We start from the raw sequence: 16,310 nt of genomic DNA on the forward strand, positions 1-16,310 counted from the left end.
CCCCTTTCATTAGATTGTTTAAATAATCAAAATAATACTATGGAGTGGACATGACATTTTCATATTCTCTTTAAAGGGGAAATGGGCCATCATGGTGTCGAAGTGTGAACTAGGAACATAGTCTCCCCTCCTTGTTTGTGGTGAAAAACCTAATTGCGATTGCATGCTTTCTAGAAGGAGACCGACCATAATAATTAAATCCTAGATCAATTCCTAAGAGTAATTATTTTGTTGGAGCATCTCCTTACACGTACTAGGGTTAGGTCCATTTGTGGGCCTGATGTCTCCATAATGCCATGTTTGTGGAACCTAAAAAGGGGTCATGCAGTCCAAAACATTAACAATTAACCATCTCCAATTGTCATTAGTGAATCGAAGGGGCGGCGAACCGGGGGGCTCCATTGTACCTTTTCAAGAACACGCCTCATCAAATCATCGATCGAAGCGACGCCAATTTGCCATGTCAATCACGACACTAGTAGCTCGATTGGGCATATCAAGATACGAAGATAACGCGTCGCCTAGCGCCGTTTCCAGGGCCATTGAATCCAAAAGGTCATTTAGTCCTGTGCCACATGCCATGTCGGTTTGATTTGGATCAAGATTACGGGGATAATGAAGTAATGGGAATTAGACGGGTGGGCAGGGCGCAGAAATGATTTTGAGGGTGCTGAGAAAAAAACAAATATGGGTTAGAGAGGAAAGCGTTCTTATCATGTTCCCTATCATCTTTTATTCGACACTAATCAATGTCTGATTGCCCTCTCTCATTTATGCGGTGGAATCTTTGAAAGCTTCGACCTTTTCTTCGGATCGTGTTCTAAACATGTTTGTCGTGATCTATCTCTGTTGTCAAAGCATGGATCGCTCATGACATAGAACAAAATGGTACGTCCACAGGGTATAATCCGAAGATGGGTTTTGGAGTTCTTCGACGACCATAAGGAGAAGAAAACTGCCTTTCTTGTTATGGCGGTGCTTGATTTTGAATTTTTAATGGACCAACATGCGTTTATATCAACCCAAAATTCATTAACAGTTAATCACGAATTAGGTCACATTGGGTGCGCTTGGTTTAGCTTTGGGGGACAGTTTTGGGAAAATGTAAAGGTTTTTGGGTTAAAGGGAGTTTCCGAAATGCAAATTGCATTTGGAATTTTTTTTTTTGTTAAAGTAACTTCGAGTTAAATAGTGTTTGGCAAAATTCTTCTTGCAAGCGACTTTGGCTGCATTTTTTTTTATTTCTTTTAATTAAAAAAAAAAAACCAAACCCTTCTCTATTTGGCGAAGGGCTTAGGGTGTTGGCGAGCTAGATTTAGCCCTAGTTGCTGCTATATGAAGTCGGATGACCGCAGGCAACCTGCAGTGAGGGCTGCCCGAGGTCATGCAAACTAAGTAGTTGCTTGGATCGCGTGACCTCATCGGTGGCCCTTGCGCAGAGAAGATGAACAATAACAACAAGGGCAAAACCAGAAAACGAAAAAAATTTGATAATGATAGTTTTGGGAGTTTTTTTATTTTTATTTTTTTGTGTTTAATCCTAAGAATAGCCTTCTGCAAATGCTAAAAGCCCAAAGCAGGTCTCCACCTATTTTGGGTTTTCAGCTCTGCCAAGGCCAACATTTGGACAAAGGGGTCTAAAAAAAAAACTTATCAAATTCAAAACCCTTTGAGAAAGCGGAACCAAATGGAGCCATAATCTGTAGTTGCTGTAGCAGAATGAATGCATGCATGCAAGTGTCTGCGTGCGCAAGCGTCTCTTCGAAGAAAACATCCGGTTCCGAAAATTACAAGAAGACAAAGCAAACATGATAGTATGTAAGATTTGCATGTCCTTACCCATCTCTCTAGTGGGAGTGTCAATCTCCCTCTTGGGATGACAATCCCATTAAGGTCAAGCTAAAAAGGAAAAAAAGAAGGGTTTCCTTCCATGGAGTTGCTTCCTAAGGATGCAGCGCGAGCATTCGCATGTGGGAAGCACACCACGAATAAGTTGACATCAAAAGCAGATCTTGTGCCGTGGACGCTGACAGTGCATCTTGCTTTTCAAGTGTATTGCACTAATCCCATTTTAAAGATGGATGAAGAATCATTTCTTTATGCCCTAGGACTACTAATACTATAATTAAACGTGGATGTATCTAGTGCTGTTTGAACTTTAACTAAAGGGGTCAACGCACTTCCTAAGTACATGAAGTATTACTTCATAGAAAAATACTTTTCTAATAGTCCGACAATCTTGTTAGTTATATCTGACCATAGATTCATACACCATCACCGCGTGTTTTGCATAAAATACTTATTAATTGAAACATCGTGGGGGTAGAAATAATGATAGTCTTGTTAAATTATCATGCTAACGGGTTCCTACTTCATACCCGTTCCCAAAGAAACCTCACAAACCCATCGATGAAGAAAGCTTCTACGTATTGCAAAAGGGTGGAAAGAAGAATTGGTACAAGAGTTTAATCCACTTGGGAGAATAATGAATATTCATTTCATATTACGAAAATTCATTTCATAAGATAATAAGATGACCATTCTCTCATAAAGAATGTCTAATTTGAGCATGAACAGTGAGAATAAGCCACAGAGGCCTCTTATTTGGGGCATTTTTTTTTTCACTTCTACTTCTACCTTTATATCGAGTTTTGAAAATGAAGAATATTATTCAAGTTTCGAAAGAAGTCAGAGTTAGAATATAAGCTATCTTAAAGTATGCCGAATCAATTCATAATGAAATCTCAATTCCGATCTTCATTCACTTTCATTTGTGTGTTGAATTTTTTTTTTTTAATAGCTAGAATGCGCATTTCGGTGAAAGTCTCATTAATCATTCCTCCAATAAATCAATGGATTTTTCTTTTTTCTCATGTGTATTTAACTTGATCACATTTTTTGTACATCACCACCAACCATGGAATAAGGTGTCAGTTTCACTTTATCATCATATACCTTCCAAACACATTCCAATTTTTGTTCCGCAAAGAAGAGTAAACGGAATATCTTTGTGGGAATGCGTGTGATGCTTTTCCAATCCCATGTGGCTATCGCCATCTTTTCCTTCTGCAACTTCTCTTGTCCACTATTTGCATGGTCAAAAATACAAGAACCTCCCCGGAAGATCTTCCAACCTACAGTCCCTTTCTCGCTTCAAATAATGCAGCTTTTGCTTCCTCTCAAGTCCCGCTCATAACTTGACCAAAAAAGTAAAAGAAAGTCCCACTCATAACAACGTTTATGGTGAAGAGATGCAGTTGGATAAGTAGAATTCATTCTTCGAGTCACCTTTGTCATAACCTACTCATTGGAAATGCCTTTTTCTTTATTTAGATAGACAAGGAGAGAGAGGTGCATGCCAAGTTGAATTAGATCTTGTTCACCTTCGGAATTAGAAGGAAGCTATTGCTTTTTCTAGGGAATTTTGAAGTGCCCAATTCAAAAGATTACCATTCAAGAGGAATTAATTAGCCCGGCTATACTTTGGCCACACCTCATCTCAAAGATTGCGAACTCATTGGCATATAATTGCTTCAATTTCCATTGGTTTCTCACTACAGTTTCTTGCCTAATGGTGTGCCTTTGACACAAAGAGCAAATCCTCTTTCCATATAAATCCAAAATGTACCTAAAAAAGTGTGAGTTGTGTTAGACAAATCCACGTCGAGGAATTGATGTATCTCGATGTGGTGCAAAACAGTTAATATATCATGGTCGTCCCATAACTCGACGGATTAGGTTTTTTTTTTAATGAAGGTGGATCCAACCGAACACGTTGATGAGTTCGGACCCGAACTCCATTTCGACGATCTATCCGAATGAAAGTATTACATTTCTATTGCGCACTCTCAACATACCATACCGCTCTCCTCCAATTCATAGATGGTTACTACCAATACTATATGGCTTCTCATTTTCACCTGCCCCACGGAACTTGTACACAAGTTCTGGGTGTCTTCACAACGTCAAATTTTCATACATCAAAAGACATATGGTGTCAATTCCTTAGCCTGTGTTCATGCATGAAGAGGGAGTGATCTACAAGCATTGAATTCCTAAGCACAACAACGATGTCTTGACCTTTCGACTTTATGTCGGAGCAAGAATTTGGCGAGTCCATCTTGGAGTAGTGAGAAAAGCACTAATAATTACACGAAAGGGAGCTCGTTGAATGACTTTTTGGATGGACGCTGCCTCTTCTCGAGTGGGATTGACCAATCTCCCTCAGTCAATTCAACGTTGTTCTTTTCCTTCTGCAATTTCTATGGAGGAGCAGACCATGTGCTTGTCGTAGATTGGTTAGGTCTAAGTCCAGTGGAAAATGCGTGCGTTGGCAGTGAGGACACTTGGGATGGTTACAGGTTTTGGTGGGAGACCACCCTCTCTGCTTTCACTAATGAGAGATTGGTGTAGCCTCGAAGGCTTGAGCATTTTGGACTTTCCGATTCTCCACACAACGACATATCGTGATGTTTACCCCCATTAGCAGAATACATGATCATTTTTAATCACATCAAAATCTGTGGGCAATAATTTATGATTCCAAAAACCCATTTATGATATGTATAGATTAAAAAAAATATCGATGTTTCACGATCTAAAAAAATATTTATATATTCAGTTGTATCTCATCGATACTTCCGATATTAACTGTCTCATATCATTTGAGAATAAAACTTTCGAGTAATCAATAAAGTTATCATATTTTCAAATGACTTAGTACATAAGACATCTGCTATTAGCATTTGCTTTGCCTGGGTGGTAACCGAAAGACTGATCGTAGTCTTTTGGAAGCTCTGACCATCTCCCCCACCTCATGTTCAATTCCTTCAACCGCAGCTTGTTTTTCACGGGGCTAAGGAGTTCACGTCCCTTATGTGGGACGATACGTTAAGTTTTTGCATATAGTCGAGAGACAGAGGGCGGGGCGGGGCGGGGCGGGGCAAGGAGAAGGTGGGTCTTTACATGTGGAACCGTAATAAATAAGCAAGCTGATCGTTGCCTAATTAATATCGGAATCGGGATTAAACCTATCGGTACTTCACATGCAAAAGATTTTAAAACGGATACGAAAAAATTTATTGCATATTTTCGTAGGAAGCATCTTGCAATTTGGATCATCGAAGCTCATTCTAGTCCACGAACTGGTTTAGTAGTGAGGAAAAAGAGATGGGTCTCGGAGATTACTAATAAAACACACGTTCGATTCTCTATAACATTAAATACCAATAGAAAAAAATTCTAACTTTAAACTATCCACTTACGTCTTCTTACGCTCGACTGAGGTTAGTGAGGTATTTTATGGGCTTTCTCATCAATGACGAAAAACTACAATTACCGACAAAATGGCAGTTGGTGAGCCTTAGAAGACCATTTGTTGGGCCACAACTTTTTTCAACTTATAATTTTTTGGACGAGACTGTCAATATATGTTAGGCCCAACCCTTCTTGCTTCTGGGCCCATACATAAAGCAAAGGAAAATCTGAACACTTAAACCCCCAATCAAAAAAAAAAAAAAAAACGAAAATTTTTATCCTAAGCAAATTATGCTTGAGGAGAATGATCGACCATAGATATAATCTAATTCGCATATGTTGGAAGCGATAATTCAAGCTACAACATTACGTTATCAAGGACCTCCGAACTATGAAAAAAGAAGATTAGAAATGTCATTTAAAGATCGACCAAACTTTTTTTTTTTTTAATCGAAAGATCGACCAAACTAAAGTTCAATGTTTTCGACAAAAGTGTCTCAAATTCGATCTTTTCTCGACAATGAAGTTACAGTTTTCGACTATTTGAGACAAAAGTAATCAGGTAAGCGGATCGAGAGCTTGATGCACAAAGCCGATACAGTTTTGATTCTTTCGATCCCGCAAGAGCATCCATCGATCCATCCGGGGGGGGTCTTCGTTTTGCCTCTGGATGAAGCTGAAATAAGGATCGCCTTTCAAGGCCCACGGACCGTTTAAGCCGAAGACTCAAAAGGAAAAACCCCGACTCGGAGCGCTGACGCTACACGTGGCCACATCTGGCCTTTGCTTCCGATCGACACCAAACCCCTCTCTCTCTCTCTCTCTCTCTCTCTCTCGAACAGACACCCGATTGAAGGGTGCTCTCTAGTCAAGACAGTGAATTTGAGGTTGTCTTGGTTTCTGGGTTCCATGGGCAGGTGGAGAAACCGCCTTCCTCGTCGGAAGTACGACCCCAATCGCTATCTTTACCAAGAAAGCGCTCACCGTTTCTACCACGACCCATCTACTCCAGGTACATTACACAAGAGAAAGCAAGAATCCTTCCGAAATTCTTTCTCCCACTTTTCTGTTTATTAGTTGGGTCATCTGAATCGCCTCTGCATCCTGTCTTGGAAAGGAGGATAAGAAGCTAGCTCGTCGTTGCCAAGTTGCTCTTCGATCACGATTTCTATGTGGGACAAGATTTCTTTTGCTTGATTCTTGATTGACCCAACTTCTCTCTCTTTCAATTCTTGAAGTTCTACTGATTATACTAAGAGAGAGTTGAGGATCTTGTTGCTTATCTGTGCGAGTAATTTTTCCGTTGGGACTTGTTAACTGTTCATTAGTTTGTATGGTGATGGTTTTGGTTCTTAATTCCGCAACGTGGGTCATTTTGCTTATGGAGCTGGTGTTGTTCATTTGCGCCACCGAAAATGAAGTTAGTGTTTTCAAATGTTTTGAAACATTACCTTGTGAACTAAAAATTCTTCGTGGTTGCCGTATTTATGTATATGTAGCTATTTGTGCTCCCACTTCTTGGTTTGGCAAAGGAAAGTGTGGTAGTTTTGGGCAATGAAATGAGACAGGCATTAGGGTTTGATTAGGTTGTGTGTACATTCCTCTCGATTTATCGCGCCAATTCGGTTTCCTCATGATTGTGTCTCACGAACTGAGGTTTCAAAAGGCACTTTTGTGATGTTAGTTTTAGCTATGGTGTGTTCCTGAAGTTCAACTTTAAGTCCTTGCGAGTACAAGTTATTCGTCTGTCCAAATATAGTGCTACTTATAGAGAATGCGTGTGCTAAGAGAAACACTTGTGCACTCTGACTCCTCTCCAGTGGTTTCTACAGCCGGTGGACATTGCTGGTTTTGCTTGATAGGCTTGACCTATCTACCATATGGACAATCATGATGGCTAAATCTCGCTGTTTTGAGTTACCCTGAATAAAATTCATGTAGCGCAGTTTGAAATTATTGATCATATTGTCTCTATTTCACTCAGTTTAATTCCTCATATGCATGCAATTGAGTAGAGTATTGTGGTGAGGGAGAGTCTTTCTTTTCTTGTGTTCTAGATTCACAAAAGCGAATTGGTGCAGGTTCTCTGATTAGTAAACAAATATAAAATGGATGTTTGAATTCTTAACACTACTCTCTCCCCCTTGCCTCAATTAACTATGTGCTTTGAACTTGATAGGATTTTTGTGGTTCTGGCAGGCCTGACTCCTAAAAGAAAAAGGAAGAAAATTGGCAGATAGTTTTTGGAGTAGAAGTTAAATGAAATGTCTCTTTTAGATTGGATTCTAACAGTGAATTCTTATGTGCACTTGGTATTCCAGAAATGCACTGCAATCATATAACAGCAGCTTGCTGTGCTTGGTAGATTGATCGGAAAAACTTTTTATGTTCCAAAAGTCCTGCATTATGCCTGTAATCTATCTTCAAACAACTGAAACAATATTCTATAGCCATCTCTTTTATTTTCTTGGGTTCTGTTTTTAGAAGATTGCTTGTAAGCAATCCTAGAATCTGATTATTCATAGCTTTTATGCCTTCTTACCAATTGATTTAATTTTTAATGTTGTTTGGCAAGATAACGTGCCTTCATGGGAGAAGAGATTCTGTAGACTGATCGGAACAATTCCATGGGGGAAGATTGTGTATTCAAAGACGCTTTTGAACTACCATGACAATATTTGCCACTGGGATGATTCCGCTGCTGAAGAGGCATTCCAAAATGCCAGGAAACGGTTTTGGGCAGAGATCAATGGCCTCCCTTGTGATATCTCTCTGCCTGATCCAGATATTTATATGGACAAAATAAATTGGAATCAGGCCATTGACCCAGAACTTGTCAAGGACCTTGATGAACAGTATTTTAATCCCGATATTGTTGATGAAGACGAAGAGATGGGGAGTAAAAAGAAAAGGATTGAGAACCTAGTTGGCTCACCATCTGATAGATGCAATGTTGATCCGAACGACAGCGAAAATCCTTGGGAAATAAACAATTTACATTGTGGCGAGGATGTGAAGAATTTAGCATGGAGCAGAAACTCATGGGATGATGAAATTCGCACACCAGGACATCTGCATAGTGATGGCAGTCCATGGGAACAAGGCTTCTCTCAGGACAATAGGGTGAGGAAGGAAAACGCATGGGCCGACGGGGTCAACTTATCAGGTTGGAACCAGTGGGGAGGTGATTCTAATCAGCAGATCAGTGGTCATTCTGAGAACAATGAGAAATGGGCCAAAACTGCCCTCAACTCTTCACTCTGGAATGCTGAAAAGTCGAGGAAGTTCGGTTCGAATCCTGATGCTATGGGCTATGGCTATATTAGAGAAGATAGAGCTCCAAACGATGTAAGATGGAGAGAGAATGTGCCCACTACTTCAAGTGGTTGGAAACACCGGGACGAGTGCAAGGATGAGCAAAGAAGCAGCAGAAGGACCTGGGTTCCCACAGAGGGCTCACGCAAGAGGGGAAGTTTTCATCAGCACACATCAAGGTACAGGAGCTCTGGGTTCCGGGGGGAGGATAAACAAGCTAAACAATATTGGAGCAGTGAAAGAGATAACCAGAGGGTTAGTTTCGCACTTCAGTAATCTATAGCCGTTTTTTGGTGTGGGGTTACTGCTTTTTGGATCTTTGGTTTCATCAAGTTGTTTGTATAGAGAATCCCAGGTTAGGGATTTGTGCAATCAGGAATTATATTCATTCATTTTTTTTTTGGAACGGATAATTGCACATCCAATTTTGATGGGCACTTCAATGACTGATGGTAGCAGAAAGTTGCTTGTTGAACGGAAAAGTTTCTGTATACAGTGCCTCAAACTGTTTTTTGTTTCAACAGAAGCAAAGATATATAGCAGGAGTATCATTTTCATCACCGACTGTTTCTTGGTTTTGCCCTCTTAATCTTGGTATGAACTATGGAGTGCCTGAACAGTTATGCATATTGGCTTTGTCCATCAATGAAAGCCAGCATTTTGATGTGGCTACCATTACTCACTGGCACTAACTAGCTATGACTCACCGGCATTGTAGGATGATCCAAATTAAATTACTGATAATAATTATCTGCAAAAATAATATAAGGTGTCCAGATTTTTCTTGTCTTGCAGTTTCCATCTTCTCTTTTCAAATGTACTTATTTTATACTCCTTGTGACATGTAAATTATTTGAGTTCTCTCTGCATCAGGACTCAAGTCTTCCATTTGATATTCTGACTTCTTCTTTATTCTATTTCTCATTGATGATAAGCACATGCCAAATGCCGACGATGTCAAGGTTCAGATAATCTGCGACAGTGATACCAGAGACAAGATATCATAAAAATGAAAGAGCATTATTGGCATTGGAAAAATAAACATATAGGTTCTAAGATCCAGGTTCATGTGCATTTATTGTTGCTTGTTTAGATTTAATTAGGAAGATGTTCATCTTGGAGGATTCACGTCATGCTGGAGTTCAAAGTAAACGAGATCAGAATGCTTCGGTGAGTGAGCCAATTAAGGTTTGCATTTTGTCTGGAAAAAAAGCACCCAATTTATGAAGTTTAATTATAAAACACATCGCTAGCTCTACAAACATGGATAGGCTTTGATACCATCGTAAAATTGTTGTTGGGTTCATGAGATGGCCTCTCAAATTGGACTGCCTGTGCAAACTCCTGGAGATATCTCATTTGTCATGACCAACTCCACCCACAGGACCCAAAGAAAACAAAGTAACGTGTCTGAAAATTTGCAGATAAAGTTTGAACAAGAGTTCTTCCACTCCAAGGAATCATAGCAAGGAGTTATATTCGTGAAAGAAGCAATTAGAATAAAATAAGATAGGAAAACCAATGTCAAGATGGAGATGATTTCACGAAAGAAATAATTTATCTCCTTTTTTTTTTATGAGTATTTAACATTTGGACTGCCCAATTTAATATCCTAAATACATGAAATTACTTCGCTAATCCGACGAATTATCAATCCATTGTCCAGATATATCATCCTCTTGCAGTGAAGTGAGGTAGCTTAGAAGGAACACTAATCTTGGGCGCCTCCTTTTCTTCGGAAAAAATGTAAAAAAAAAAAACATTAAAGAAGTTCTTATGGGTATATCTCAATCCATTCACATGGTCCGACTTTTTCTTAGCATTATTCTACGCATTCATACCCACAATTCACTCGGATCACATTCTTTCTTACGTCAAGATGAATAATGCTAAGTTTTAAACTTTATTTAATCCCATCTTGTTTATTGAGCTTGTGCCTTAGTTTCTGAAATTAGCCTGAACATTCTTCTTTTACGGAGAATTATTGCTCCAATGGCCGAGCACTTCAACTTGGCATAAAGCAAGGTGAGCCAGTACTCGCTTCTCCTGCAGAAGAAACAAACAGAGGACTGTACTTCCTCACGAACCGGGACATTGTCCTCCTTTCAGTAGTCCGAACCGTCTATTGCTTCGAGTTGAATGGAGAAGGGAACGAACAGGCCGGTGAGGTGATCAAGAATGCATTGGCAAAGGTTCTTGTGCATTACTACCCTCTTGCGAGGAGGCTCACCATCAGCCCTGCAGGGAGGCTGGTGGTGGATTGCAACGGAGAAGGTGTGGTTTTTGTTGTGGCCGAAGCGAATTGCATGCTGAGTGAGCTCGGGGACATGACAAAGCCTGATCCCGAGAGACTAGGGAAGTCGGTCTATGACATTCTTGGTGCAAATAGCATCCTTGAGATGCCTCGTGGCTCAGGTTTGTGAAACTTTCCTCACTATTGTTTTCTGATACCTGTCCCTCCAATGTCAGTCTGATTCTATTGAAAATGTTCTTGTCCGAGCATTTGCTAGTTTTGAGTCTTGCAATGCAACTATGCGCATCTTGTCGCAGAGTATTACTGTATCATGGCTAGGATATGATTGAGACGTGGTACTCAAGACTCAACTAGATGCAAAGATCCCTCCAAGAATGTTCATTCTGCCATTAAGTGTTCAATTAGATTTCTCTCTTATCTGCAGGAGAGCATGTGCATTTGTGTATGCATCACCTCTTTAACTCGGTTCACATCCTTCAGATAGGATTGCATACTGAAGTTAACTTGTGAAAACTTCGAGTTCTGATTTTTACATATCCAACAGGTGACAAAGTTCAAATGATGGGATTGCCGTGATGAAATTCATCAACTCATGGGCTGAAACAGCGAGGGGCTTGCCTCTATCGATTCCTCCATTCCTGGACATAACCATTCTCAAATCCAGGAGCCCACCGAAGGTCGAATACTCACACTAGGAATTGGGTGAGATAGAAGACAGGTCTAACTGTGTGGATCTTTACAAGAATAATGAGCTGCTATATGATTCCTTCTGCTTCGATGCTGACAAGATTGAGAAATTAAAGGTCAAGGCAATGGGAGATGGAGTATTGAAGAAATGCGCCACTTTTGAAACTCTCTCCGCATTTTTGTGGATTACTCGAACCAAAGCACTCAGTATGCTGCCTGACCAACAAACCAAGCTGCTATTCGCTGTCAACATGCATGCCAAATTTGATCCCCCGCTTCCGAAGGGGTACTTTGGGAATGGAATAATGTTAACCCATTTGATCCGCCGGGCAGGTGAAATTGGGGGGAAGCCACTATTGTTCACTCTGGGGCTAATTCAAGATGCAATCAAAATGGTCACCAAGAGCTATGTCAGGTCGGTCATCGATTACTTCGAAACGAAACGATTGCGACCTTCTCTTGCTTGCAGTGTCTTGATTAGTACCTGGTCAAGGTTGTCATTTCATAAGACAGATTACGGCTATCAGAAAGGCATCAGTGTAGTTCTAGGTTTGCCTGCCCCTGCTATGAAGATTTTCCAGGAGAAGATGATGCAGATATAGGAAAGGTCAAGACCTTTCACTTGATGCTGTTTTTTTTCTGCTTTATACCTTATATTTTAGATGTGATTTCTTATGGATCTACTTTGAGACATTTGCAAAGTAAATCCTTTGGTACTTCTTTCATATGGGGCGTATAAGGATCAATATATAAAGGTGATGTTTGTGATTCATTAGCAATTAACCCATCTCATGTACTAGTCAAATCTGTGTAAGAGATCAATTTGGTGGATGAGCAACACTGCAATGTTGGAAATGAAGTAATGGCAGCCCACTCGATTTTCCCGGGGAGATGAGATATGCATAAACCACTTTCACGCACTGTGGGGCTAATTTAAGATGCAATCAAGATGGTCACAAATGGCTATATCAGGTCGGGTTGTTCACTTTGAAGTAAACCGATAGAGGGTGTCCCTTGCTTGCAACTTCGTAACTAGTACTTGGTCGAGATTGTCAATTCATACGGCAGATTTTGTCAGGGGAGAGCCATTTATTTCCAGGTACAAAAACCCGCCCGAGAAGGAAGAGGTCTTGATCCTTCCCCATGGGGAGGATAAGAAAGACATCAATGTAGTAAGTTTGGTTGCCTCTGCTATGAAGATCTTCCAAGAGGAGATGATGCCGATATATAAATGATTAAGACACTTCTCACTTAATGCTGTTATTTTCTGCGTTTGATCCTAAATTCTGACGTGTTTTGAGACATTTGAAAAGTAAATCCTGTAGCATCTTCTCCAAAAGATTAACCAATAAAGGGAGGTTCTGCAGTTTATTAGCAATTATGTCAGGAATCCACTAGCTTAAGAAAGAATCTGTGGATTAGAAACAAACGAAAGAAAGGCCTAGCTAAATGTTCATTCGAAATCGACATTACATTCAGATTGCAGTGATCTAATATATATTTTTACTGATTAAGTCATTCCAATCCCGTCACGTTATCCTCAAGAAATGTACTTAAAAGTCTTGTCCATTCTATCAAACCCAAATTACACGTTCAGAGCCAAGATGAATCACATGAAACAACAAGCATGCTATTGCTCTCTCTCCAGATTGGTGTTCCCCATGGTGTGTTGTTCTCTCAACTAAAGTCAAAACTAACACACAATGCTGCCGCAGTCTACGCTTCTCGTTTTGGCCGGTTGTGAGTGTGGGAAAGAGCAGGTTTCTCTTCTAAAGAGACCTCAGCATCATCACCTTCATCCGCGTAGCTGGATTAGAGAAATGTAAATTCTGTTACGCTAGGGTGAGCCGCTTCACAAACACAGGTAGAAACATGGACAGACTACTATCTTATCAACAAGTTCTTTGTATGGTTTGTTCCAAGTGACGGATCAAATCAACATGCTGGTCTTCAACCATCAAAGATATGAGAAGCCCGCATCTTTATGTAACGCAAGCGTTCAGTGGCATGAAGCCAAATGCAGAAAAATACCCAGTACAAGGAGAAAAAGAGCCATCTAAAAGCTTGGAAGAAAGAAGTGGTCGCAGACTTTATCTGGCATTCACATTGTGAAGGCAAAAGCCTCATCTGAGGCTTCTCCAAAATCTGAGATAGGTATGATTCCTTGCCATTACCATACATAAAAGAGCATACAGACATCCAAAATGTAACGAGAAAATAGCGCGGTGTACATGAGCAATCCTGTCTGCAAAGAAAAACTTCTCTATCTCGAGGTCGCAAGCTCACAAAAACGTAAAGGAAAGAAGACTTTGTCGCTGTTTCTTACAAACTATATTATTTCCTAAGTGGTCCATCTAGTCGCTGGCAACTTAGGTAGTGCATGATAACACTTCTGCTTTTTAATTTCCCTGCCAGAAGTCATTCTGGCAGGGAAATTTGTTTGGTAAACATCCACTAGAAGTAGAAAGCCGTTTGACAAATGTTTTTTAGTTCTGACAAGAATTTGGCCTTCTGAAGTGGAAATTAACTTCAGATCACGTTTTCCTTCAATCTTGAGAAGTAAAAAAAAATTGCTTCTCCCTTTCTCCATTCTCGACCGGAATTCATCCCATTGTAAAAACCCTTTTTGTGGACAACACCCAAAAGCTTCTCTCGATGGTAAGCTCCCGTCCCTGCGCGTCCGCCTCCGCGTCCGCCTCAGCATCCGCCTCGGCCTCCTCTTCCGCCTCCGCTTCCGCCTCGGCCCGGACCTCCGCTTTCGCCTCGGCCTCCGCCTCTGCCTCCGCCATATTCTCTCGATTTGCAGATCCAACGACCTCAATGAGCTGTTGATTGCGATTCGCTCGTCCCGATCCTCTTCTATATTCATTGCCAGCCAATATACCCATATGCAGCCACGCATCCCGATTACCCCCTTCGAGAGCCTTCGTTTCTACCGTTGCTTCTGAAAACTCTATCAACAGTTCCGATTTGCCTCCCGTGCGATGAAATCGGTTCTGCGATGTTAGGGTATGCTCTGCCTTAACTTGTTCCGTGTTGTTTGTGAAGGCTTTTGTGCAGGATTTTCTTTTGCGTTTTGGTCTGTGTTGTTTGTGAAGGCGGTTTCAACTTTTGTGCAGGATTTTCTTTTGTGTTTTGTTTTTTGTTGTTTGTGAAGGCGGTTTCAACTTTTGTGTCGAATTTTTTGTTGTGTGTTCTCTATTGGGCTTCAATCATCTCGGTTACCATTGGTTTTTCTGGACGTTTCTATCCTAGCCAACCGAAAAAGAAAAGATTAGTTTTTCACATCTTTGGGTCCTGTGTAATTCCAAATTCCTCATTTTGGGTTGATTTCCCTCTACTCTAGGTAGATGTTTCAATCATGGTTGGATTTACTTCTCATCAAATACAAGTTCTTTTTAGTTGTACAAGTTCAAATCAGGGGGTATTTTGTTGGGGTGGTTGCAGCATTCGTTTGATAGATGTTTCAGTTAGGAAGATAAAACTAGTTTTGAAATTGAATGTAGGCTAACAAGTTACGCTGGTGGTCTACTTATCGTGAGCCGCATCATGAGCTTATAAGGAAACTGCAGCTCCGTTGAATCAGCACTCAACCAGTTCCGCCGACAATTGTCATCTCAAGGTGAGTCTCTTTAGTAGCATTAGATAGGTACTCGTGCTTTATTGAGTATTAATAGGTTATCAATACTTTCTAGTTTTCTACATGAAGTATCCGAGATCTCACATAGATGTCTTCCACTACGCATTTAAGATATGAACTGTGAAGTATGTGTGCGCAAGTTGTCTCCGAGTGCGCAAGTTGTCTCCGATTTCTGTGGGCATTAAAGTAAAGCTTGTGAGATTAAAAAAACTGATGACATATAGTTTCTTCAAACTGCCTAGGGCTGTTTTTTTATTTATTTATAAACTGTATTTCTAATAAAGGCCATGCTTGGGAGGAGAGTCAAAGCTTTGCAATTTGCGACTTTGAAGTCGCGGATTTGATCTTTTATAGAAATTTCCCTTCTTTTCCAAAAATATGTGTCATCATGCATCGTTTTGAACATTTCAAGCAGTCTAAATGAGGTTTCCTTCTAAATCACACCAAGTAGCTGGGATAGAAGACAGAAATCTATTGTAGGAAGTATTACACAAATAACAAATTCACAAACTAACTTGGGAAGACCGCTAAAGCCGAATGGCAAAAGTTAATTTTAGATTAAACCCCGTTAGACATCGCTCCCTTATCGTGTGAAACTATGTTTCGCATGAAACAAGACAACTTCTTACTTCATGCTTGCTATCTACATAACATTCCGTTTGACATTCTAACCGATTTGTTGAACAGGAGTAGGATCATATAATCTAGGCCTTCGGCAAAGATTGCATTAGGTGAACAAAAGGTAATGAGATGCACAACCTTTGCATTTACATTTACTGTTGCAACAGAAATTTACTTATGTTTGCTGAAAATGTGTTATTTCACTAAGTATATCCGTAATGCTCGGAAACGAGTTCATATTTTTGATTTGGCGAATGTTTTAATTCATTTTAATGATTTGCCTCGTGTTACACTCCATCGGTTTATGTTAAATGGCATCCCAAAAAGAAACGGTCACTGCTAAGTGGACCGAGCCATTGACGCGATTATTGGTAAGCTTGATGGTAGATGAGGTGAAAAAGAGGAATCGAACCACCTCTACTTTCAACAAAGCAGGGTGGAATAACATTCAGCGCGAATTCAATAAGCATTCGGGGTGCCGGTATTCTCCGGACAAGTTCAAAAACAAGGTATTCAAACCGAAGAAGCAGTATGGCG

General features: G+C 40.3%; 1 protein-coding gene and 1 pseudogene across 1 annotated transcript; both read left to right on the forward strand.

Annotated features, from left to right (window-relative positions):
* Positions 1-6,071: 6,071 nt before the first annotated feature.
* On the forward strand, positions 6,072-9,058 carry LOC115742209. Its single transcript, XM_030676346.2, has 2 exons — positions 6,072-6,268; positions 7,832-9,058. Exons 1-2 carry the CDS (start codon positions 6,166-6,168, stop codon positions 8,845-8,847), a joined length of 1,119 nt encoding a protein of 372 aa, XP_030532206.1. The 5' UTR covers positions 6,072-6,165; the 3' UTR covers positions 8,848-9,058.
* Positions 9,059-9,509: 451 nt separating this feature from the next.
* LOC115742201 lies at positions 9,510-12,747 on the forward strand (annotated as a pseudogene).
* The last annotated feature ends 3,563 nt before the right edge of the window (positions 12,748-16,310 follow it).

The sequence above is a fragment of the Rhodamnia argentea genome, chromosome 5 (genome assembly GCF_020921035.1).
Source record: "Rhodamnia argentea isolate NSW1041297 chromosome 5, ASM2092103v1, whole genome shotgun sequence".
Lineage (NCBI taxonomy): Eukaryota > Viridiplantae > Streptophyta > Magnoliopsida > Myrtales > Myrtaceae > Rhodamnia > Rhodamnia argentea.